Here is a 23196-nt window from a genome sequence, read left to right as displayed (position 1 = left end):
CCACAATCTATACATATATATGTATTATACTGTCACTCATGTTACGTTTATGCATTCCGATGGTAAAAGCCACCTGGGGCAAGCAGCCCAAAAGGACGATTAAACTTGTTTAAATATAAGTAATTCTGCTCGACGTGGTATTACAGCTGCCAAGGTGCCAGGAAGATGCGAGTTCTGTCTTCCACCCTAGCTAGGGGACTATCTGCTTTAAGGCCGTCCAGTCAGGGGGCACATACCCGACCTATCAGCTTCCCTTGCGCCCATGCACGACTTTTCTCCGGGAGAGGCGAGCGCAACTTGGGATGAGGGCTGCGATTTCAGAAGAAGTTGCGTCCCGTCTGAAAGGGAGAACAACCCATGCGCAAGAGAAACTCTCCATTTTCCCGATCTCGAGAAGCAGCTGAAGTGAGAGAAGGTGAAGAAACACGAAGCGCCCGCGGGGTAGGGAAGACAAAAAAACAAAATCACAAAACACAAATCCCGTCTCCATACGACGCGCCTCGTTTTTGCAATCTCCAGATCGTTGCGCGCAGCTGCAACAAAACCTGCCGCGCGTCGTTGTCTTGCGAGGGAAGCGCTGCGGACTTCCGACGTGCTCCTCCAGAAAAGGATGGCCAGAAAAAGCGATGCGGGGGCCGGCCCCGTGGGGCTGCTGGGGCTGAGCGTGGGTCTCGCCCTCCTGCAGCTCCTCGGAGGGGGGGTCACCGCCGCGACGCTGAAGGGCAGCGCTTACCAGGGGCTGCTGGTCGCCATTCACCCCTCCGTCCCCCAAGAGGCGAAAATCGTCTCCAGCCTTAAGGTAAAAGATGAAGGGAGGAGGCAACCAGTGCTGTTGCCAATGGACCCTTCGCGCATCTGGTGATGGGAAGCGGACCCCAGGGGGAAGGGACCCCGCAAGGTCATCCAGTCCAACCCCGCAATGCAGGCATCGCAGATAAGTCCTGATGGCTCTGCCTGCCTGCGATTGTCATTTTACCACTTTGGCATCGCGCACACCTTCCGCGTTGCGGTTATGTATCGCCACCTGGATTGCCTTTGCGCCTTGGTGCTTCAGATTTTGCCTGCCCCTGCCTCTCTTAGTTCACCAGCGGGCACGACAAAAAAATATTTGCACATTGAAGATGCTCCTATCGTGTCCCTGATCTTCTGAACTCCGCACGAGTCTTTAGTTGCAAGTGTGCAAATATTTTTTGTTTGCAAAACACAGCTCTAATGCTATAAAAAGGTGGCAGGTTGTCTGTGCCAATTTCGCGACTCTCGATGGTTTAAGGCGTTGGGGGGATTTTTCTATGTGAAACCCACCAGTTGCACAACCCCCCCCCAAGGGGTTGGTCACGGTGCTCTTGGTGTTGCATAGACCTCTCTTTGCGCCTTTACGCAAAATGTACTGATGCATCTGTTCTTTAAAATTCTGTTCCGTGGCTGCACGTCGAGGCATCTTCCACAAACATGTGGTGTTCCTGGACACATTTGTTCCTCTGCGCCTTTTTCTCATTTCCATGCTCAGCAAGAGCTACAGCTACCCTCGTATTGATCAGATCCAAAGCATTCACGGAGGAAAGTGTGGAATCCCAAGGATGCTCGCTGTGATCTGAAGGTGCACTTTGAAAGAACAAAGGTCGTTAGATCCACTGCTTGCTTGTTTGAATCCTTTCATTCAGCTGGTATTGGGGGGAGAAGTATCTTCCTTCATCTATGTAAGGTGGTGTCACTGTCAACAGCTCTTATTCTGCCTAATGCTCCTTTAGCGAGTATATACACCAGGCACTACAGAACGGCCCTGTTGGCTTCCGCTGATGCTGACTTTGGGCGCATAGTTCGTAAACGGGTACTTTAGTCTCAATAAATGCAGTTGGAACCTAAGACAGAAGGCAGCCTGCTTCTCCGAAGGATGGCTGCTGCTCCGGACCAAGCATTCAAGGGGGGCTCAGTGCCGGATTTACATATAAGCTAAACAAGCTATAGCTTAGGGGCTCCCCCAGTTAGGTCTGTAAATTACCATATAGCATAAATTCAACACAAAAAACTGTGACATTTTGTTGTTGACAAAGGACAGCTGAACATATAAAGGGCCCCATTACCTTCAGTAAGGGATGGGGGTGGCGCTGTGGGTTAAACCACAGAGCCTAGGACTTGCCGATCAGAAGGTCGGCGGTTCGAATCCCCACGACGGGGTGAGCTCCCGTTGCTCGGTCCCAGCTCCTGCCAACCTAGCAGTTCGAAAGCACATCAAAGTGCAAGTAGATAAATGGATACCGCTCTGGCGGGAAGGTAAACGGCATTTCCGTGTGCTGCTCTGGTTCGCCAGAAGCGGCTTAGTCATGCTGGCCACATGACCCGGAAGCTGTATGCCGGCTCCCTCGGCCAATAAAGTGAGATGAGCCCCACAACCCCAGAGTTGGCCACAACTGGACCTAATAGTCAGGGGTACCTTTACCTTCAGTAGCTTAGGGCCTCATCAAACCTAAATCTGGCCCTGGGGGCACTACTGACCTCCCCCCGCATGCTCTATCTCTAGGCAGATCTGGCTGCCGTCCTAACCCTAGTTACCCCTAGGGCGACGAACCATTTCTGCCTGTCAAATAGCTGCCAAAAACTGAATCCAGATATATATATATATTTAATAGTAAAGAATAATGTTTGGGATCCTGATCCCCTATAGTTATGGATTTAAAATCTGAAAGTGTTCCCCTTCTTTTTTGCTGTACATCTGGACTGGATCTGGTCTCTGCTTCCAGCGGTCAGGAATTAAGGGACTTTCTGTGCCAGACTTCACTGCAGCACACCCTGAAAATTATGAAGTTGCACCTCTTTCAGAATTCACCAGATCTTCTGGATCTGGGTGAGAAAGGTCATTGGATATACCTGCCCAGGGCTCTGCAAACTACGTGTTACTTCTCATGGCTTGTTCGCTCAGCTCCTACAACTTCCTGCTCCACTCCTCCCTCCTGGCTCCTTCCCCGATGTAACTGGTTCCAGACAGGCAGGGACTTGTAACCCTACTTACAATTTCAGGAAGTCATAGACTGTGATCCTTGGATGCTGATAAATCTATTGTCAGTGAGATGAGAAATGCAAAGCTGTTCCCCCACATATCCCCTGTGCCCTTGGGAATAGCCTCCTCCTAATTGGAGAAATGGTGCTTTTATGCCAATCTCTTCTAACCTTGCTGTTCAGCAACTATAGCAAGCCAAATAAATAAATAAATAAATAAATAAATGATTAATTAATTAATTAATTTATACTCCACCCATATGGCTGGGTTGCCCCAGCCACTCTGGGCGGCTACCAGAAAAAACACACACAATCAAACATCAAACATTAAAAACTTATCGAGACAGGGCTGCCTTCAGATGTCTTCTAAAAGTTGTGTAGTTCTTTATCTCCTTGACATCTGAAGGGAAAGTGTTCCACAGGGAGGGCTCCACTGCTGAGAAAGGTCTCTCCTTGGTTCCCTGTAGCTTCAATTCTTGCAGTGAGGAAACCACCAGAAAGCTCTCAGAGCTGGATCTCAGTGTCCGGGCAGAACGATGGGGGTGGAGACTCTCCTTCAGGTATACAGGACCAAGGCTGTTTAAGGCTTTAAAGGTCAGCATCAACACTTTGAATTGTGCTCAGAAATGTACTGGGAGCCAATGAAGGTCTTTCAAGACTGGTTTTATGTGGTCTCGGCAGCCGCTCCCAGTCACCAGTCTAGCTGCCACATTCTGGATTAGTTGTAGTTTCTGAGTCATCTTCAAGGGTAGCCCCACGTAGAGCGCACTGCAGTAGTCCAAGCGGGAGATAACCAGAGCATGCACCACTCTGGCAAGACATTCTGCAGGCAGGTAGAGTCTCAGCCTGCGTACCAGATGGAGCTGGTAGACTGCTGCTCTAGACACAGAATTGACCTGCACCTCCATGGACAGCTGTGAGTCCAAAATGACTCCCAGGCTGCGCACCTGGTTCTTCAGGGGCACAGTTACCCTATTCAGGACCAGGGAGTCCCCCACAACTGCTTGCCTCCCTGCCCTCCCAAAAACAGTACTTCTGTATTGTCAGAATTCATCCCCAATCCATTAACCTCCATCCATCCTCCAACCACCTCCAGACATTGAGTCAAGGAAGGGCTGTGAAGGAGTAGTTAAGAATGCAGTCCTGAACACACTTACTAAGAAGTCAACCCCATCGGATCAAGTCCTCCTTTGGAGTAAACATATGCATAGGACCACATTCTACAGAATGCTTCTAGAATTAGCAATATTTATTGTAAGGAGAACAGATTTGTGTTTCCTCGGCTCAAGAATGCGTGTGAGGCGAATCCAAATGTTTCATGATAATGGCAAGCTTGGTTTGGAAATCCTTTTGGATTTCCTAGTAGAATGGGCATGCCATATCGACACTGTGGTGCTTGAACCCTTCGGTTAAGATGGTGGATTTAAGGAGTGGCCTGGAGAGGTCTAGTTTTAATGCGAGTGAACCTGCCGCAACAGAAGCCGGTTGTTTTTGCTGCTTCAGCCCATGTTTACAGTTGTGAAATTATGAAGGCAATTATAATTGCCCAGACAAGCTGTGTGTAGTGTGTGTTTCAAATCTGACTTCACACACGCTTCACGAAAGCTACTGCTTTGAAAGCGTTGTGAAATTGATAAAATAGTCCTTGTGTCCTGGCTCTCTGTGGTAGAATTTCTATGTAGTTTGAAGCACAAAACCTTTAGCTATGAGGATCGAGGGAAAAGTTTGCCACTTTTCAGTTATCATAAAATGTTTTCATAAACAGCAAAGCATTTCAGGAATGCAGATATCACTACCAAGCCATTTTCTGGCATTTCTCCTGCCTTCCTCAGCCCTGCAGCTGCTTATTATGGGTTGTTTTAGTCTGTGTTAGTCTGTGTTTTAGTACTCTCCTTGAACTTCCAGTGCTGGGATTTTTTTATCACCCAACGTGCATTATGTATCCCGTACTTTGTTACAAAATACCACCATTTAATGTGTTGTTTCGCAAACCATGTGGGGTCTTTAAACAATTCCTAACTTCGGGACCTCTTTTTCTGGAAAAATAGCCCTGAATCGGACAAATTATTAATTAAAAACTTCCGGGTTAACATAATATTCACTATTTCTCAAATCAATGTTCCTTTCCCTGTCCCCTTCTGAAGTTTCATTCCAGTCTGACTGGATGATTGCATAATCTATGAGTTTACACTTTCCTCCTTGCACGAACTACTTTCCTATCATTTCGTTCTCTTATTAGGAAATGATTACTGAAGCTTCCTTCTACTTGTTCAATGCTACACAAGGAAGGGTTCATTTTGGGAGTGTCAAAATTTTAATACCTGCAACATGGGAAAGAAACAATTACGCAAAGCCAACGCAAGAGGCGTACACAAAGGTACGTATTAAGGGCAGCGTCCTGGGCCTGCTATTCCTCATTTCTTCCATCCATCTGCCTCCAATTAAAACAGTTGCTGAACACAGTAAAGGTAAAAGGTAAAGGTAAAGGACCCCTGGACAGTTAAGTTCAGTCAAAGGCGACTATGGGGTGCAGCGCTCATCTCGTTTCAGTACTTGGGCTTTTTCTTTAATGTAAACGTTAGTTGGATCCAAAATTCCCAAGATTGTTCTGATCCTAATAGATGCTGGTTTGCTACAGGCATGCATATAATACATGAACTTTTTTGTTTGGCACAGCATATCCAGTTTGTATAATCTTGACCTGTGCTTTAATCTGATTTTTAGCTTATCATTGATTTTAATTATCTTTGTTCTAAACAGTTGCATTTTTACTGTTTTTGCTGATTATCTCATTATATAACAACAACAACAACAACAACAATTTATTACCCCACCCATCTGGCTGAGTTTCCCCAGCCACTCTGGGCGGCTCTCAATCAAGTGTTAAAAACAATACAGCATTAAATATTAAAGACTTCCCTAAACCGGGCTGCCTTCAGATGTCTTTTAAAGATAGGATAGCTGCTTATTTCCTTCACATCTGAAGGGAGGGCGTTTATTCTTCTCCGTAAACCGCTTTGAGGCTTTCTACAATCAAGTGGTGTAGAAATTTTACTAATCGAATGAATAGCACATCCCATCCTATGAGTTTATTTGCTTGCATAGCGAGTGAATCTCAAAGCCACCTTATTTAAGGGGGGAACATAATGTGTAAAGTCATTTCAAGATCTGCTCGGAACAAATCTTGTACACTCCATTGCTAATAGCACAAAGAGCAGGTTATTTCTGATCAGGTGGTAAGTACAGCTAATACAGTAGTTACTTACTGCCCACACCCACAGTGCATTTGTGCGCCTCTTCATACATTCCAGCTTTTAAATGTGCTGTGTTGATGCTGTCATTAATCAGAGGAGCCAACTTGGGTCCCAGGTTATGGGTGCCCAGTGTGTGTGGCGTCATGACGTCACGCACACCCCCTGGCCTCAGAACCTGATTTCCGGTGGCACTTCTGAGGCCTCAGAGATGCTGTCCGAGGCCTTGCAAAACCTCAGAAGTTGTGGGGGCCCCTGTCATGTGGGTGCTGAGCACCCACAACAACATTTTTGTGGGTGCCCAGGTACCCAAAGCCCCCTATAGTTGGTGCCCCTGTCATTAATTAACAAGCAATAGGACTTACCATATGTTGAGACTTCATTCCTCTTCACGTTTCTCTGGGAGTAAACTCAATTGAACTGACTGGGTCTATTTTTGAGAAGGCATGCATAAGATTTCACTGACTAAAAAGGGTGCAGTTTAGTACTTTTGCAGTTCAAAAACATGTTTACTGTATTCCATCGTGTCTGTTCTGAGGGTGGGGGGGGAGAGTATTATGAAATCTGGCTATGACATGTAAGTAATTGTTGGACTTTACTCCTGCTTTTGTCAGAAATTAATAATAAGCGTACCTATTCAAAACCCGCTCATTAAACAAAACTTTCATTTCAGGCAGATGTCATTGTTGCTCCTCCTTATTGGAAACATGGACACGATCCATACACATTGCAATATGGAGGGTGTGGAGAAAAGGGAAAATACATACATTTCACCTCTGACTTCCTGGTAAATAATGATTCGATTGGAATCTATGGACCACACGGTAAATCCTAAACAAATAATTATTATCTTTCTTCTTCCATTACCTTTTGTGATTCAAAAAAGTACAATTTTAAAATCTCACATCTGCATGGTAACCAACAAAGAATATCTTTAATAATTAACAGTAATGGTGTCTTCATATGTGATTCTTTTTAGTTTTTAATAAACCTTTATCACACTGTAAAGTTACATATATATGTTGCATACCATATGCCAGTATGATAAATCCACCTATAGATAATATTCAATATCAACACAAGGGAGCTGGTCCTTCCCAAAAAACTTATAACATTTTTAAAACAGAAATAAAGTACTGGTTGTTGAATCTTGAAACCATTTGAATTGGGACATAGAGTATCATGTTTGTGGCCCTGCATATTACTTTTCAGATAATGGGGAAAAATAATTGATTAAAAGCATCTAGTGTTGTTGTTTTTTTAAAGGAAATTTATTAAATGGCATGCTGTGTTTGCTAGAGGAAATTTCAAATATTTTCCTACCACCACAGCAATCGAGAGATAATGCAATCTCTCGATTGCTGTGGTGCTAGGAAAATATTTGAAATTCTCCAAAATATTCTCTTGCGATAAAGGCACTGACAAAGTTGGGAAGGTGTCAGCTGCTGAAAATTGGCACAAACTGGTGCCATTGGACAGCTGCATTTCGTAAGCTGCAATAGGCCTCCTAACTGGGCTGGGGCTGGTGGTTTCACTGCAATCAATAGCCAGGAAAAATGTCATTGAGGTTCCCTGCAATGACCTACAATTTAAAGAGTGACTGTTTAAGGGTCTCAAGACCAGATTTGTGTTTGGGAAGCTTGCAGGTTCAGCTTTTGGGGGAGGCTCAACCAGTTAGGGCAGCCTTTCTCAACCTGTGGGTCCTCAGATGTTGTTGGACTACAACTTCCATCAGCTCGCAAGGCCAGAGCTCAGGGATGATGGGAGTTGTAGTCCAACATCATCTGGGGACCCACAGGTTGAGAACCACTGAGTTAGGGTGTCAGTACAGGAACTTGAACTCTTCCTGTCTTACAGGTCAAGCACACAATCCCCTTTCCTGCAACACTACCTGCTCTGTAGCGTTTGCTGCTATGGGACTATGTTAGATTACTATCAAATGTCACAATGCAATTTCCGTGCTTTTATTTATACAGGCAGACTTTTCGTCCATGAGTGGGCCCACCTTCGGTGGGGGGTATTTGATGAATATGACAGTGAAAAGCCTTTCTACATATCGAGTCAAAACCAGGTGAAATCCACCAGGTAAAATTTGTGTATGTGCAGGTGTGTTCAAACTAAACAACTCTGTATATAGTTTGCAAAAAACACATTATCAATAATGTGCGGCATTTCAACACCTTCTATTACATGGAATCTTAAATAATATCTACAATGCCAAAATAATAATGACATGTGCCATTCAGTATCTCAGCCAAACAGTTCGAATATTCCTGAATTAAGTCCATGGGAGCGATTCTCTCTGTATATACTTGTGATGGTGCGATCCTGACAACAAGATGCCTGGATTTCAATCTCTGTTTTGTGAATCTTCTTCTGGTCGGCCCAAAAAGGAACTCTGAATTGTACATAACATGCTTCATTCAATACAACCCATAAACAATGACAAGAATTGTGGGCGTAAGACAACTCGCTTATATATAATGGCAATTCAATGCTCCACCAAATAAATCACCTCTAACTGTGCTCTTTTTTGTAAAGGCTGATGCAGCCGCAGCCACAGGTGTGCTTTTTTCAGAATAAAAATGACCTGCTTCATGTTTCTTTAAAGGTTTTATACGTTTGTTTTCTTTTGCACTCACACTCCCTTGGGGAGCACAATATGTTCATGTCCTGATTGCCTTGTGCCTATTCCTAGGTGCTCTTCTGACCTAACGGGAATTTATGTCTGCGAGAAAGAATCCTGCACTGAAGGCACCTGTGTCATTGATCAGGCAACAGGACTCTTAAAAGAAGGGTGCACTTTTATACACGACAAGGAGCAAAATGCATCATCTTCCATAATGTACATGCAAAGCTTATCTTCTGTAAGTACAGTTCAAGAGCACCCCCTCAAAGTTTGCTGTAGTTCATTTCTTTGTTTTGCTCCTGTATTGTTTGGAAGCTTTGACATGGAATGGTACATGACGTTTCCGGTACTACAGGGATGGGGAAACTGGCTGAACTGCATCTCCCACATCTCTGACCATTGGGCATGCTGGTTGGGGCTGGCTGGAGTCCAGCAGCCTCTGAAGGATCAGTGGCTGAAGGTTGCATATGGAAAAGGGGGCTTATATCTTCCCAGGTGTTTAGGTGATGTTCTTGAACGTATTGCTCATCAAGCCACTTCCCCACTAAGAAGGAGGTGGGGGTTGCAGGCTTCACGGTCCCTCCATGCATGCGGCAGCCCCGCGTGATTGGGGGGAATTCTCAGCTGCATCACCCCCTGGCCAGCCAATCGGCTGGCTTGGGAGTGGGGCCTGCCCTATAAAGGCAGGACATGCCCGGAGATCTCCCTCTTTGCCGCCCGCCAGCTTTTCCTGCTTTTCCCCCCACCCTCCCGCCCTATATGTTTTTCTTTCTGACCTTGCTATGGACCTTGGTTGGTCGGCGTTGAGGGGCCTGGTAGGAATTTTTCCACTTGGCAAATTGGCACCAGCCGCTTGGTTTTTGCCTACCTCATAGCAAATCGTCACAATTTCCTGGGTATTCTGGGTAATCTGTTTTTGTCCTTCGCAATTGTTCATTTCCAGAAGAAGAAGATGGGATGGAAACAGCACTCTTGGAGAGCTGGGAGCCTTTCTCTCTAAGCCCTTGTGTGTGTGGGATTTCTGTGGTTACTAATGGAGATGTGTTCTGCAAGTGTTTCACACAATCATAGAATTGTAGAGATGGGAGGGACCCAAGGGTCATCTAGTCCAACGCCCTGTGATGCTTGTGATCCTTGATAATCTTGGGTGTCCTCCTCTGTACACGTTCCAGCTTGTCAATATCCATCTTAAATTGTGGTGCCCAGAACTGTCTTGCTGTTTTCTGTTTTCAGGTGTTTGAATTCTGTGACTCAAGCAACCATAACGCTGAAGCTCTCAATGCCCAGAACAGGATGTGCAGTTACAAGAGCACATGGGATGTCATCATGAGCTCTGATGACTTTAAATCCGATATTCCTCTGACCAGCAACAACAGTCCTTTGCCCCCAACCTTCTCACTTTTACAAGCAACAGACAGAGTGATCTGTTTAGTCTTGGATTTTTCCGGCAGCATGGATGAGGTAAAGCCTTACTCTTTGAGGCAAAAATGAACACCTGCTCTGAAATTGACATTCCTTTGCTTTTGCTTTCAAAAATGCTATCGATTATAGAGTTTATTAAAGATCACCAACGTCAGCTAAGTGCCAGAGAATAAAATATCAGTTTTTATTAGTTTTATATCAGGTTTTTTCTGTATTACAAAACAAACATAAACAGGGAAAGGCACATCTATCATCTCTACTTTCAATTCATGGTCTTTTTCATAGTTCATTTACGTTTTGTGAAATACATTTTTGTCACAGATATCTTGTGGTTGTGGAGAGATATGGGGCTATTGTTCTTCCATTTTATCCTAATCTCTTGATTTATCAAGAAGAAGAATAAACTTTTAATGATACCTCTTTCTCCACCCCCCCCAAGACAGTCTTCTGTTTGGAGAACCACATGCAAATTTCCTGGTTGTAGGAGAATTCTTGAACAGGCAGTATACCCTGACTGATATTGTTTCCATGAAAACATGTTGCATTATTATTTGTGGGTGAGTGAATAACAGGTGATATTTTACCTCCTACAGAACAATCGAATCATTCGGATGCGTCAGGCAGTAGAAGTGTATCTACTGCAAATTGTGGAAGAGAACTCCTATGTTGGGGTTGTCACATTCTGTGAAGGAGGAGAAGTAAAATCTCAGATCTGGCAAATAACGAGTGCTGATATACGGAAGCAGCTTGCTTCCGACTTGCCAGTTGCTTCATACGGTGACAGAGCAAATGTTTGCACGGGTTTACAGCTGGCGCTGCAGGCGAGTTCTATTTATTATTGCCTCTCTTGCCACATTTCGGCTCATAGGGACATATTGGTTTTTGGTGCAGGAACTGGAACTATTCTTGCGGTGCAATTGTGTAGTCACCCAGTGTTTTTGAACAGAACTTCCAAATGCAATTGAAAAGAAAAGAATTTGGAAAGGTCTTCTATCTAGCTAACAAGAGACAGCAAATCGGTATACAGAAGGAAAAATAGAAAACTTAAAACGGAATAAAAATAAACCGAAATGAGCCCCACGTTAAGTGTTCAGACTCATAATCCTTGTTTAGGTTGCAGTCTTTTATGCAGGGAACTTAATAAGATGTACCTGGTCTTCATAGGACTTAATTTCTGGGTTGACATGCACTTTCATAAAAGCTCAGCAAGGGAGTAGACAGCATGCAAAATTGCAACAAAATAAACAAGAACATAGAAGATCTTGCTGGGTCAGGCCAGTGACTCATTTAATCCTGCGTTCTGTTCTCACAGATGCCTGTGGGAAGCTTACACGCAGGACTCGAGCAATAACAGCACAATAAAACCACCCACAAAAAAACACACACAACAACATATGTTGATGAGGGTGAAGTTCTGTACCTACGATAATAAGCATCTGCTGTGTCAGAAGTAGGCTGACTTTAGGCTCGAAGATTTCCTCCCCTAAAAACTTGAGGACTGGCACCCAGAGCCAGGGCAAAACAGTGGCTTGAGTCAATTGTGTCCTGTTGTTAAATACCGTATTTTTCGCTCCATAAGACGCACCTAGTTTTTGGAGGAGGAAAACAAGAAAAAAAATATTCTGAATCTCAGAAGCCAGAACAAGAAGAGGGATTGCTGCGCAGTGAAAGCAGCGATCCCTCTTGCTGTTCTGGCTTCTGGGATAGCTGCGCAGCCTGCATTCGCTCCATAAGACGCACACACATTTCCCCTTACTTTTTAGGAGGGAAAAAGTGAGTCTTATGGAGCAAAAAATACGGTAAGTCTTATTTTGCAGATTAGGAATACTAAGACTGATGAGCATAAGGCTAGACATGGCAGATATTATTTATTTACCGGTATTTATTTCATAGTTATTTTTTAGATTTGCTTCCTCCCTTGCTCCCATTGCTGATGTCCTCAGCATTTATAAAACATAACAATTCCACAAAACCCTTACTATTTAACAATTAAAACCATCAAAGAAATGGGTGCTTTTCATTGCCTTATTTTTCTCAAAAGTTGTCAGTATACAAATCTTTGGAAATACATGACTTTAGTCCTGTGGATAGGAATCACAGCAATATAGTGAAGTATTAAGGAGTCTCTTAACTTGTGACATTTTCTTTGCCAGGATAATTTACCGAGTGTCCTTCATATTAGTGGTTAATTATTTGCTTCCAGGTAATTAAAAAGCATGACGAAAGTGTTTCTGGTTCTGAAATCATCTTATTGACCAGTGGAGACGACAGTTCACTTAGCAAGTGTTTCTCTGATGTCGTTGACGCTGGCTTAATCGTTCATACCATCGCTCTGGGGCAGTCTGCATCCCAAGAACTGGAACAACTGGGCAAAATGACAGGTAAGACTGTCTGTTTTAGCAATAGCAAACACCCTTTGTGGTTGTTGCTCATTAAACAAACAAGAATATTTCAAAGGAAAATTCAGTGTGAGCCAAAGTCTGGACAGCTCCATTAATCTCTGAAATAGTAACCTAGTCAAATGAAGTTAATTTTTTATTCAACTTTTAAGATATCTCCTTGTACTCTCTTTTTCAGGGGGGCTGAGTTTTTTTGTCACTGATAGACAAGATTCAACTGGCCTAATAGACGTCTTCAGCGCCATTGTAGCAAGTGATGGAGATACCAGCCACCAGCCAGTCCAGGTCTGTTCATGTAGATACTGTATATCTTGCTGTTTTACATAATAAGGCAAATACATTTTAATAGGAGGCATGGAGAAAGCAGTTCTGGAGCCCAGACGTTCATAAGCTATTATTTTAGAACATTATTTTAGTTTGATAAAATAAATGGGTGCCCCTTATATCTCATACTGCAGCTCTAGATTTTATCTCAAATTTTGTATTATTTGAATTTGATATGACTCCTTGGACAACAATTAGTCAATTGAGGGCATATTGGGAAGAAGGCAGATGTAATAAAAAAAGAGAGAGTCTTAGAACCATAGATTTGGAAGCGGCCAAAAAGATCATTCTGTCCAAATCTTTCATCCAACGTGGGACTTGAACGCAAGGCCCTGAGATTAAGAGTCTCATGCTCTACTGATGGAGCTATCCCTCAGGTATGCATGCAGTGTGTTGCACTGTGAGCTTAATTTCCTCAGGCTGTAAAGTTTGAATGGCATCGTGGCATTACAAGCAATTGATCGCTCGTTCAGCTCTCAGTTTTGCCTCTGTCTATGTTTCAGGTGGGATGTGTATCTTTTGGGGTATGTGTGTGGATGAATTAAAGCAGTATACATACAATTTATCCATTTATCTATTCACCACTGCATTAAAAAAATAAAGTAACAACACCCAGAAGAAAAAAAACAAACATTTTTTTTGAAAATTGAGGGGGGGAGGAAGTTTCTTTGCAATAATCATCTTTCCCAGGCCCACCAATCCAAAGGTACCTTCTACTTGAAGCATAAAAAACTATTTTAAGCATAGAAAACACAACGAAAGCATTCCAGAGTCACACCCACTGCTCTAAAAGGGTTACACCTCCCTTTCCTCTCAGTTCACTAATTTCCCATCCCACTGTCCTGACCAGCTCCTTTCCCAGAACCAGATATTCGTGTTTTTTAAAAAACCAAACAAACTGTGGTGACATGTTTAATTTGGCCCTTTGTCATTCCTGTCCGGAATGTGCAAATCTTACAACTTACCTTAATAGCTCAATTTACTTAGTTATCAACTTAATTATGTACATACTTGCTCTGCTTGTTGATGCAGCACATGGCAAGTTATAAAAGGGCCTATAGGTAGCTAAAGAAGGTAGAAGGTAAGGACCCCTGGGCAGTGAAGCCCAGTCAAACTTGACTATGGGGTTGCGGCGCTCATCTTGCTTCAGGCCGAGATGACAGACAGCTTTTCTGGGTCATGGGGCCAGCATGGCTAAACCGCTTCTGGTGCAACAGAACACCGTGACGGAAACCAGAGCGCACAGAAAGCCATTTACCTATCTACTCACGCTGGCGTGCTTTTGAACTGCTAGGTTGGCAGGAGCTGGGACAGAGCAACAAGAGCTCACCCCGTTGTGTGGATTCGAACCGCCAACCTTCTGATCAGCAAGCCCAAGAGGCTCAGTGGTTTAGACCACAGCACCACCCACATCCCTATAAAAGGAACCACAGAGCCTAGGGCTTGCCAATCAGAAGGTCGGCAGTTCGAATCCCTGAGATGGGGTGAGCCCTGTTGCTCGGTCCCAACTCCTGCCAACCTAGCAGTTTGAAAGTACATCAAAGTGCAAGTAGATAAATAGGTACCGCTCTGGCAGGAAGGTAAATGGTGTTTCCGTGCACTGCTCTGGTTCACCAGAAGTGGCTTAGTCATGCTAGCCACATGACCCGGAAGCTGTATGCCAGCTCCCTCGGCCAATAAAGCGAGATGAGCGCCTTAACCCCAGAGTCGTCCGCAACTGGACCTAATGGTCAGGGGTCCCTTTACCTTTAAGCACAGGGGTGAATAACAATCAAGGCTGTAATCCTCAACACAAGTATGAATCTTCCATTCCATTGAAATCCATGAATTGCAGCCTAAGGGTTGAAGTGCTATTTTGTGACGTGTGCTGTCTTCTTTTGGGGGTGGGGTGGGGGGCTGGGGAGGCAGAATCCATAAGGAACTTAACTGCTTACTCGCTCTGCAATTGCCATAGTACTCATCTGCCAGAGTGAGCAAAGAAAGTATTTTTGGAACACGGCTGTGGCTGAAAAGGTGTGGATTTTGTTTCGGGGGATTTCTGTGCGCCTATCTGGCTTTGTTAATTTGTTTTAATTGCTTGTCACCCGTAGCGTTTTTAAATGCTATAAAGAATAATTGCAATGTTGATGTGTGCCGAACGGAATATTTCAACTGGAGCTTATTTTACATTGCTACAAAGAGGATATGTTAAGCAAGCATGGCCAGTCTTGGCCCTCCAGATGTTTTGGAACTACAGCTCCCATCATCCCTAGCTAACAGGACCAGTGGTCAGGGATGGTGGGAATTGTAGTCCCAAAACATCTGGAGGGCCAAGTCTGGCCATGCCTGTGTCAAAGCAAACGGGAAGTTATCATTATTCTGTTTTTGTACAGATTGAAAGTGCGGCTGAAAGAGTGAAGGGCAATGGTCAGATTGAAAGGTCGATGATTATTGACAGCACAGTAGGAAACGACACATTTTTTGTAGTGACGTGGCTGGCAAAGGAACCCAATATCGTTCTTCGTGGCCCTAGAGGAAAATACTTTACAAATGGAGAATTTGATGTCAATCCACTTTTCCGCACAGCTCGCCTGCAGATTCCGGGGATTGCTGAGGTAACAGTGAATTGTCCTTCAGTTGTTTCTATCGGGGACTTGCTTTTGGATGGAAAAATAATACAAATCAATCTGGCTAACCTGATTCATAAATACACACTCACACCCTGCTCACACATGAAAACAATTCTCACTACAGCCAACCAAAGACAACCAACCACACCTTAAGCCACACCCAACTTCTCTCACCACCAAGGAAATACGTCAGGTGAATAGGAAGAGAACCCACACAAGTAACGCTGACACAATCCCTCACACACACTAAGTAGAATAATAGAAGCATAACCACTCCACCCCACCACACCCCACTTGCCACACCCCCTTCAACTCCCTTTTCCTCTTTTCCTTTCCCCCCTTCTTCTTTCTAATTGTTTAAACCAATTCGTGAACCAAGAAAGTACATCTTGACCACTAATAATGAAACATCTGTTCTAGATATTTCCCCACATTTATTATGCTATTTTTGTGATATACAAGTGACATGAGAAAACTTGGTGTACTTATTTCTACAGCGTTATTCTTGTTTATAAAACCCAATAAAAAAAAATCTATTTAGGCTGAACGCTTTTGAGCATATAAATTTGTTTTTCAGGCTGGGGATTGGACATACTTACTCACTAACTCTCATGGGCTCCCTGAAGTCCTCACAATGACCATGACCTCGCGAGCCGTAAAGTCTGACGTGTCTACCATCACCGTGAGAACCCACACAAATAAAGATACAAACACCTACCCAAGTCCAATGATTGTGTATGCACAGGTTAATCAAGGCTTCTCTCCCATTCTTGGTGCAAATGTGACTGCCATTATTGAGCCAGAGAGTGGAGATCCAATTATCTTGGACCTTTTTGACAATGGTGCAGGTAACATATGTTTTTATAAGTTTATTTTTTTAGCTGATGAATGGATCACTCTGCTTCAAGTCAGATTCCTGTCCTGTTTGCACATCAATTAAAAAAAAATCCAGAGAAAAAATGTGCGTTTAAGTTGGAAAATGTGTATTTTATTGCCAAAGAAATGTACTTTATCCTAAAACACATATTTTAAACACATTGGGGTAAGGTTTTTGACTGAGAATTACATAGAAAAATTTGGAGAAGGGCAAAATATGAATGACAGTTATAATCCAATTGGTCCAGAAGGTATAAAGGGAAAATCAATTGTATATGAGTTGAATGGCAATGGAATACAATGGGGTATGAAGTGAGAAGTGTGTCCCATAAGGCTTGCCGTCAAGTAAATATGTATAGAATTGCAGGCTTAGTGGTACATTTCACCATTACTTAAACAATATTATATTTTAGGGAATTTTTAATGGGGTGGCAGAAACTGGCTGATTCAAGCACAGACTAAGAGGATTTTTCCAAAGCAGATTAAACACTTTTTGTGTTTGTATTTCCTCGCTGCTGCAGGTGCAGATACGATAAAAAACGATGGTGTGTATTCCAAATACCTCTTTTCTTTCGCGAGAAACGGAAGATATAGCTTGAAAGTCCGCGTCCAGAGGGACGACCAGACAATTAGCCCATACCCTGCAACACTCTGGAGCCCTGCAATGTATATTCCTGGTTACATAACAAATGGTAAGGCTTTGGGATGTCAGTCGTCAAGCCGTGCTCTCGTGCACTTGTTTACCTCCATGGACTTGAACAGAAGGTGTTCTTAGTGTATTGCAGCAAGAAGAAGCACTACATTGCACAAGCACTGCTATGGAAATATTTAGGGAGACAACTATGTCATGGCCACAGGCTAGCTCTTTGAATTCTCCTCATAATCATGTGGAAAACTCTCACCAGGCTGTATTGCCTGTACCTCATGGGAAGCTGAATCTAGTTTTTAAAAAACTTGTCGACACGCAGATCCAAGCAGTTTACATGAATGGTTCATTGGGATGAAATATTTCTAGATGCATACATCCTAGAAACATTCAGCCTCCATAGTGTGTTTTGTAGCTTCATTGTGCTGAGCTCTCCTTTCTGCCCAACCCAGTTATCCTCTCTGAAGGATGCTGAAGCCTGTTAAGGTCTCAGATAGGATATTTTTCTTTCCTTCCACTTCTTTTCCCCCCATTTGGCACCCTCAGCATTCTGTGGCCAAATTGCCCTCATCATTCTGTAGAGGTCATTAGGCATAGGTCCTTCTTTCAAGACTTAGGTTTCTAGCAGCTTTTAAAATAAAAATTGAAATTGCAAGCACATATATTGCTACATAGGGCTTGCCGATCGAAAGGTCGGCGGTTCGAATCCCCGCGGCGGGGTGCGCTCCCGCTGCTCGGTCCCAGCGCCTGCCAACCTAGCAGTTCGAAAGCACCCCCGGGGGCAAGTAGATAAATAGGTACCGCTTACCAGCGGGAAGGTAAACGGCGTTCCGTGTGCGGCTCTGGCTTGCCAGAGCAGCGTTGTCACGCTGGCCACGTGACCCGGAAGTGTCTCCGGACAGCGCTGGCCCCCGGCCAATAGATGTGAGATGGGCGCACAAACCCCAGAGTCTGGCAAGACTGGCCCGTTCGGGCAGGGGTACCTTTACCTTTACCTTATATTGCTACATGAAGGGATGTGGGTGGCGCTGTGGGTTAAACCACAGAGCCTAGGACTTGCTGATCAGAAGGTCGGCGGTTTGAATTCCAGCGACGGGGTGAACTCCAGTTGCTCGTTCCCTGCTCCTGCCAACCTAGCAATTTGAAAGCACGTCAAAGTGCAAGTAGATAAATAGGTACCGCTCCGGCGGGAAGGTAAACGGCATTTCCGTGCTCTGCTCTGGTTCACCAGAAGCGGCTTAGTCATGCTGGCCACATGACCCGGAAGCTGTACGCCGGCTCCCTCGGCTAGTAAAGTGAGATGAGCGCTGCAACCCCAGAGTCGGTCACGACTGGACCTGATGGTCAGGGGTCCCTTTACCTTTTATATTGTTACATACTTGGTGAGTCTCCATAATATGAAGAAGCCCATACCTTCTGTGTTGGGGTAGCCCCATTTTGCTTCTAAGCGGATAGGCATCGGAAGAACCAAACTCGGTATTAGAAGGAATGGAGATGATTATTGCTGCTATTAGCTAGCAAGGGCTTTCCAGGGATAGAGCCACGGGCATCACAATGGCTAACCTGGCTGGGGCAGGGTAGCAGCAAGGTCAGGATTGTGTGGTTACATCAGAGGGACCATCAGTGGCCCTCTGAACCAATCCAGCACTCCCCTCTATTGCAGCCGCGAGGTCTCAGCCTCACTCCAGCCCTGCAGCAGCAAAACCAGTGCTCTAACCCACCCTGTACCATGTTACTGGGCATCCCCAAAGCTGTTACCTTAGACGGAACCTGGGTGTTTCTTTATGGAAAACACGGGTACTACCAATGAGATAGGGACCTATTACTGTTAGGTTGTTTATTTCCTTTTTGGCCTACTTGCCCCAAAGTCCATTAGTCGCTAGTTCGTTGGAAGCATGCTCAGCTGGTCTTTAGCTCTCTTTTGTGTATTTGTTTATGTTGGTGTGGCATAGGTACAATCCAGATGAATGCACCGAGGCCATTGATGAATAGTGAAGATACACACATCAGCTCTGGGGGCTTCAGCAGAATAGCTGCTGGGAGTGCTTTCACCATATCTGGAGTTCCCACTGGCCCCTATAAGGATGTGTTCCCACCATGCAAAATTACTGATTTGGATGCCAGGACAGAAGAGGACAAAATTGTTTTAACCTGGACAGCTCCAGGGGATGACTTTGACCAGGGACAAGGTAGGTTCAGTGTTTCTTATTTTCTCTGCTAATGAAAACTGTTTAAAAGTAGGGTGTTTTAAAAAAAACCAACAACCCCAAAAAACAACCACCAGTGTTTCCCAAACTTGGGTCTCCAGCTGTTTTTGGATTACAACTCCCATCACCCATAGCTAGCAAGACCAGTGGTCAGGGATGATGGGAACTGTAGTCCGAACACAGCTGGAGACCCAAGTTTGGGAAACCCTGTTTTAAACTACATTGATAAAATCTGCAAGCAAATCCATATTGGATGTGCACTGAGCTTTGGATATATATATACTTTTGAGACCCATAAATATAAGTAAAACAGAATTCCAATTCAAAACGGCCCTCTGCACATCTCTGCTGTAACTTGGACTCTGGAAATCCTATTTGTAGAGGGAAACCGGAAACCAAACAATTCCTTCCTTGTTTGTTCCTTCTTAAATATCATCATAGCAAGTATTGGCGGTGATCATCTCTTAGTTAAACCTACTCTTTACTGTAGTAGTTTTGCCCCAGTAGTCTCAGTTTGTGGATCAGTTGCTCTGCATGCTTTTATACATATAGTCCGGCCCCCTGCAATGCAGGAATATGCAACTGTTCCATGCGTTGATCAAACCTGCAACCTTGACATTATCAGCACCATGCTCCAACCAACTGAGCTGTCCAGATAGGAATGCCTTGCTGATGTAGCCAGAATGGCTCTATCTATGTACAAGAAGGGAGATATCAACAGGCTTGAGAAAACCCCAATATTTGCAGATTATTATTATTATTATTATTTTAAATATTTTTTTTGGAAACCCCAAAACATACTTTTAAGGACTGGGTATGCCGACAGTTTGTGGGGGCTCCAGAGTGAAAGAGGGTAGCAGCACATTGCACAGTATAATGTTTTGTTGCAGGGCCCGCATGTTAATTCAGACGCAAATTTGTATCTGCCTCTGAGTGCTGACAATGGTCAAAATGCCCTTGGTGTCCTATTGTGTCCTTAGACTGAAACCATTGTTTTTTGCTAATTATATCCTGTTTGGTAGTATTGTCTGCTTATTTTGGTTGGCTGAGGCTGCAGTTCTGTGGGCACTTTCTTATAAATAGGCAATAGCTTGGGGTGAAAAGTGTTGAATCCTGTTACTTCTAGGCAACTGCAGGAAAAAACCAACACTTTATAGCCTTTTTGTTATCTTGGTTTTTTTCCCCAGCTGCAAGATACGAAGTGAGAATAAGCCAAAGTTCTCTGGAACTGAGGGAAGAATTTGAAAACGCTGTACCCATAAATACCTCCAGCTTGGCACCTCAGCCTGCAGGTTCCAAGGAAATGTTTGTGTTTCAACCAGAAGCCTCGGCAAACGTCACCCTAATTTACATGGGCATCCGCACAGTGGATAAGTCTTTCTTGTACTCTGACCTCTCCAACATAGCTCAAGCACTTATTATTCCTGGGAAGGCTACTCACATCGCTCCTGCCAAGTACAGTGCCTTAGCAGTCGTTCTGACAACATGTGGGCTGCTGTTATTGGTTGCTTCTTGCCTTATTGTAAGCACCATTCTATGGACTTCGAAGAAAAAGAAAAAAGTAGCAATTGATGAAGCCATACTATCACATTCAGATTCAGCATTGGCAGTTTAGGCGTTTTCTTCTTTCGAAGTTTAGTCGTTTAATCATGTCCGACTCTTCGTAACCCCATGGACCAGAGCATGCCGGGCACTCCTGTCTTCCACTGCCTCCCGCAGTTTGGTCAAACTCATGTTCGTAGCTTCGAGAACACTGTCCAGCCATCTAGTCCTCTGTCGTCCCCTTCTCCTTGTGCCCTCCATCTTTCCCAGCATCAGGGTCTTTCCCAAGGAGTCTTCTGTTCTCATGAGGTGGCCAAAGTATTGGAGCCTCAGCTTCAGGATCTGTCCTTCCAGTGAGCACTCAGGGCTGATTTCCTTCAGAATGGAGAGGTTTGATCTTCTTGCAGTCCATGGGACTCTCAAGAGTCTCCTCCAGCACCATAATTCAAAAGCATCAATTCTTCAGCAGTCAGCCTTCTTTATGGTCCAGCTCTCACTTCCATATATCACTCCTGGGAAAACCATAGCTTTAACTATACAAATATAACATAACCAGAAAACGGATCTTGGGATTATGGTGGGTAGCTCGATGAAAACGTTGACCCAGTGTGTGGCAACAGTGGGGGGAAAGGAGAAATCTATGTTTAGTGATAATTAGGGACCGAAATGAGTGCTCACGCCTGCCTTTGTGGGCGCCCTTTGCGGGACCGCATGCAGCATCTCGGGCCACATGGGACCCACCAGCTGGTTGGGCTGGCCTCCCTCCCTGTGTTAGTCATTGGAGGTTCCTGCCAAACCTCAGCCAATCAGTTCCACAGGGAGGTGGAGCCAGTTGCTTAAATAGGAGGCGGAGCCAGCAGCAACCATGCGGTTGGCTCCAGAGCTTCAGGGTCCCCTCTTAAAGGGGTTTGTAAAATGGGAGTGACTGGCCATACACTGAAAGGTTGTCAGTGAACTCCCCTGCATTGCAGGGATATGGGGTGGTCTGCCTGCGTACACAAGCATCTTGCTGTACACCCTCCCATGTCCCATTCACCCCAGGAGGAGTCCCAGTTCCTCTGGCTGGGGGGCTGGGAGGGATACACGCCCAATGCCTAAGCCAATGTCTTCCTACATCCGAAAGGTTTAATAAAGTTGTGGCCTATTTTTAATTCCATAAAAACGTTGTCACAAGTCATTATTCCTTCTGGTGGGGGCTGGGGGGGTCTTCGCCTGGGCACGCAAAGAAAATCGTTGATATGATATTTATAGAAATTTATGATGTGAACACACTTGGAATACGGTACACCATTCCGGATGCCAAAAAGTAAACGTTAGAGTTGGGAAAGGTTTGGAAAAAGGCAAGCCAAATGAAGCTGGATCAACTCTCCTATGAGGAAAGGTTTTAATATTTTGCATTTTCACTCAGGAGACAGGGCAGCTTGCTGCTGAATAACTGGGGGGCATGAGCAGGACAGTGCTGCTGTGCTCATTTTGTGCTTGTCATCTTCCCATTGGCATCTGGTTGGCCATTGTGAGAAAAGAATGCAGAATTATATAGGCCTTTGGTCTGATCCAGCCAATCTATTTTTGCGTTCTTTTACATCCATTTCTTAACTATGGAGGAAGAAGGGAAATACCGTATTTTTCGCTCTATAACACGCACCCGACCATAACACGCACGTAGTTTTTAGAGGAGGAAAATCCGTAGGCATGCCACCCGTAGGCATTCCCTCCATAACACGCACAGACATTTCCCCTTACTTTCTAGGAGAAAAAAGTGAGTGTTATGGTGCAAAAAATATGGTATATGTACCCTTTTACTGTCTTGTAGAACCAGAACGTGGAAACCCCCCCCCAAAAAAAAATTTAACTCAGCAAAGCTGCAGAAGGTTTGTAATTTCAAATTTGGCTCTAATTTTTATGAAGTTGCTTTCCTCTTCCTAATGATATATTAAGCTCGTTCATCTCTTTCTCCCCCTGCCCCCCTTGTAATTTTCTTGGTTAGAAAGTTAAAAGGAAAGGGTGTGGGTTTCTTGTGAATTCGAAACCTCACTGCAGCCCACAAAGCAGCACCATCCTCTGGCAAGCTTGCCCTCAAAGCAACTACAGAAGGGGCTGGCCTCTCATTCCCCAGGGTGTGGAGAGGCCAAATGCCGGGTACTTCAGAAGCCACAAGAAGTTGAACTCCCAAACCCGCCTGGCCTATGTTTATCACTGCAGACATTGCTAGAGTCACAGGACAGGTGATACGAGGCCCCCTTTCTAAGACTAGCCAATAGCTCGCAGGCCACTCTCCTCCAGAAGATGTTGTCCCA

The 23196-nt window shown here is 44.5% G+C and overlaps 2 protein-coding genes across 2 annotated transcripts in view; one reads left to right on the top strand and one right to left on the bottom strand.

Annotated features, from left to right (window-relative positions):
• ODF2L (outer dense fiber of sperm tails 2 like) overlaps nucleotides 1-451 on the bottom strand; it is a 45285-nt gene extending 44834 nt beyond the window's left edge. Inside the window, exon 1 of the mRNA XM_082227857.1 lies at nucleotides 237-451. The gene's annotated coding sequence lies outside the window, so the exon portion shown is untranslated. The remainder of the gene's footprint in view (nucleotides 1-236) is intronic.
• LOC309534716 (calcium-activated chloride channel regulator 2-like) lies at nucleotides 263-22061 on the top strand (the record flags this gene model as incomplete). The annotated part of the gene is given in 16 exon segments (XM_082227023.1): nucleotides 263-286; nucleotides 416-442; nucleotides 446-799; nucleotides 5234-5371; nucleotides 6919-7069; nucleotides 8222-8330; nucleotides 8944-9112; nucleotides 10108-10335; nucleotides 10890-11117; nucleotides 12500-12677; nucleotides 12874-12980; nucleotides 15392-15613; nucleotides 16206-16476; nucleotides 17026-17196; nucleotides 19103-19339; nucleotides 20545-22061. Coding segments are annotated over 16 exon segments (3042 nt in total). The 3' UTR covers nucleotides 20973-22061.
• Nucleotides 22062-23196: the final 1135 nt, after the last annotated feature.

Source organism: Podarcis vaucheri (assembly GCF_965113315.1).
Source record: "Podarcis vaucheri genome assembly, chromosome: 6".
NCBI classification, from domain to species: domain Eukaryota; kingdom Metazoa; phylum Chordata; class Lepidosauria; order Squamata; family Lacertidae; genus Podarcis; species Podarcis vaucheri.
Note: the sequence above shows the minus strand (reverse complement) of the source record. Positions and strands in the feature narration are given on the sequence as shown.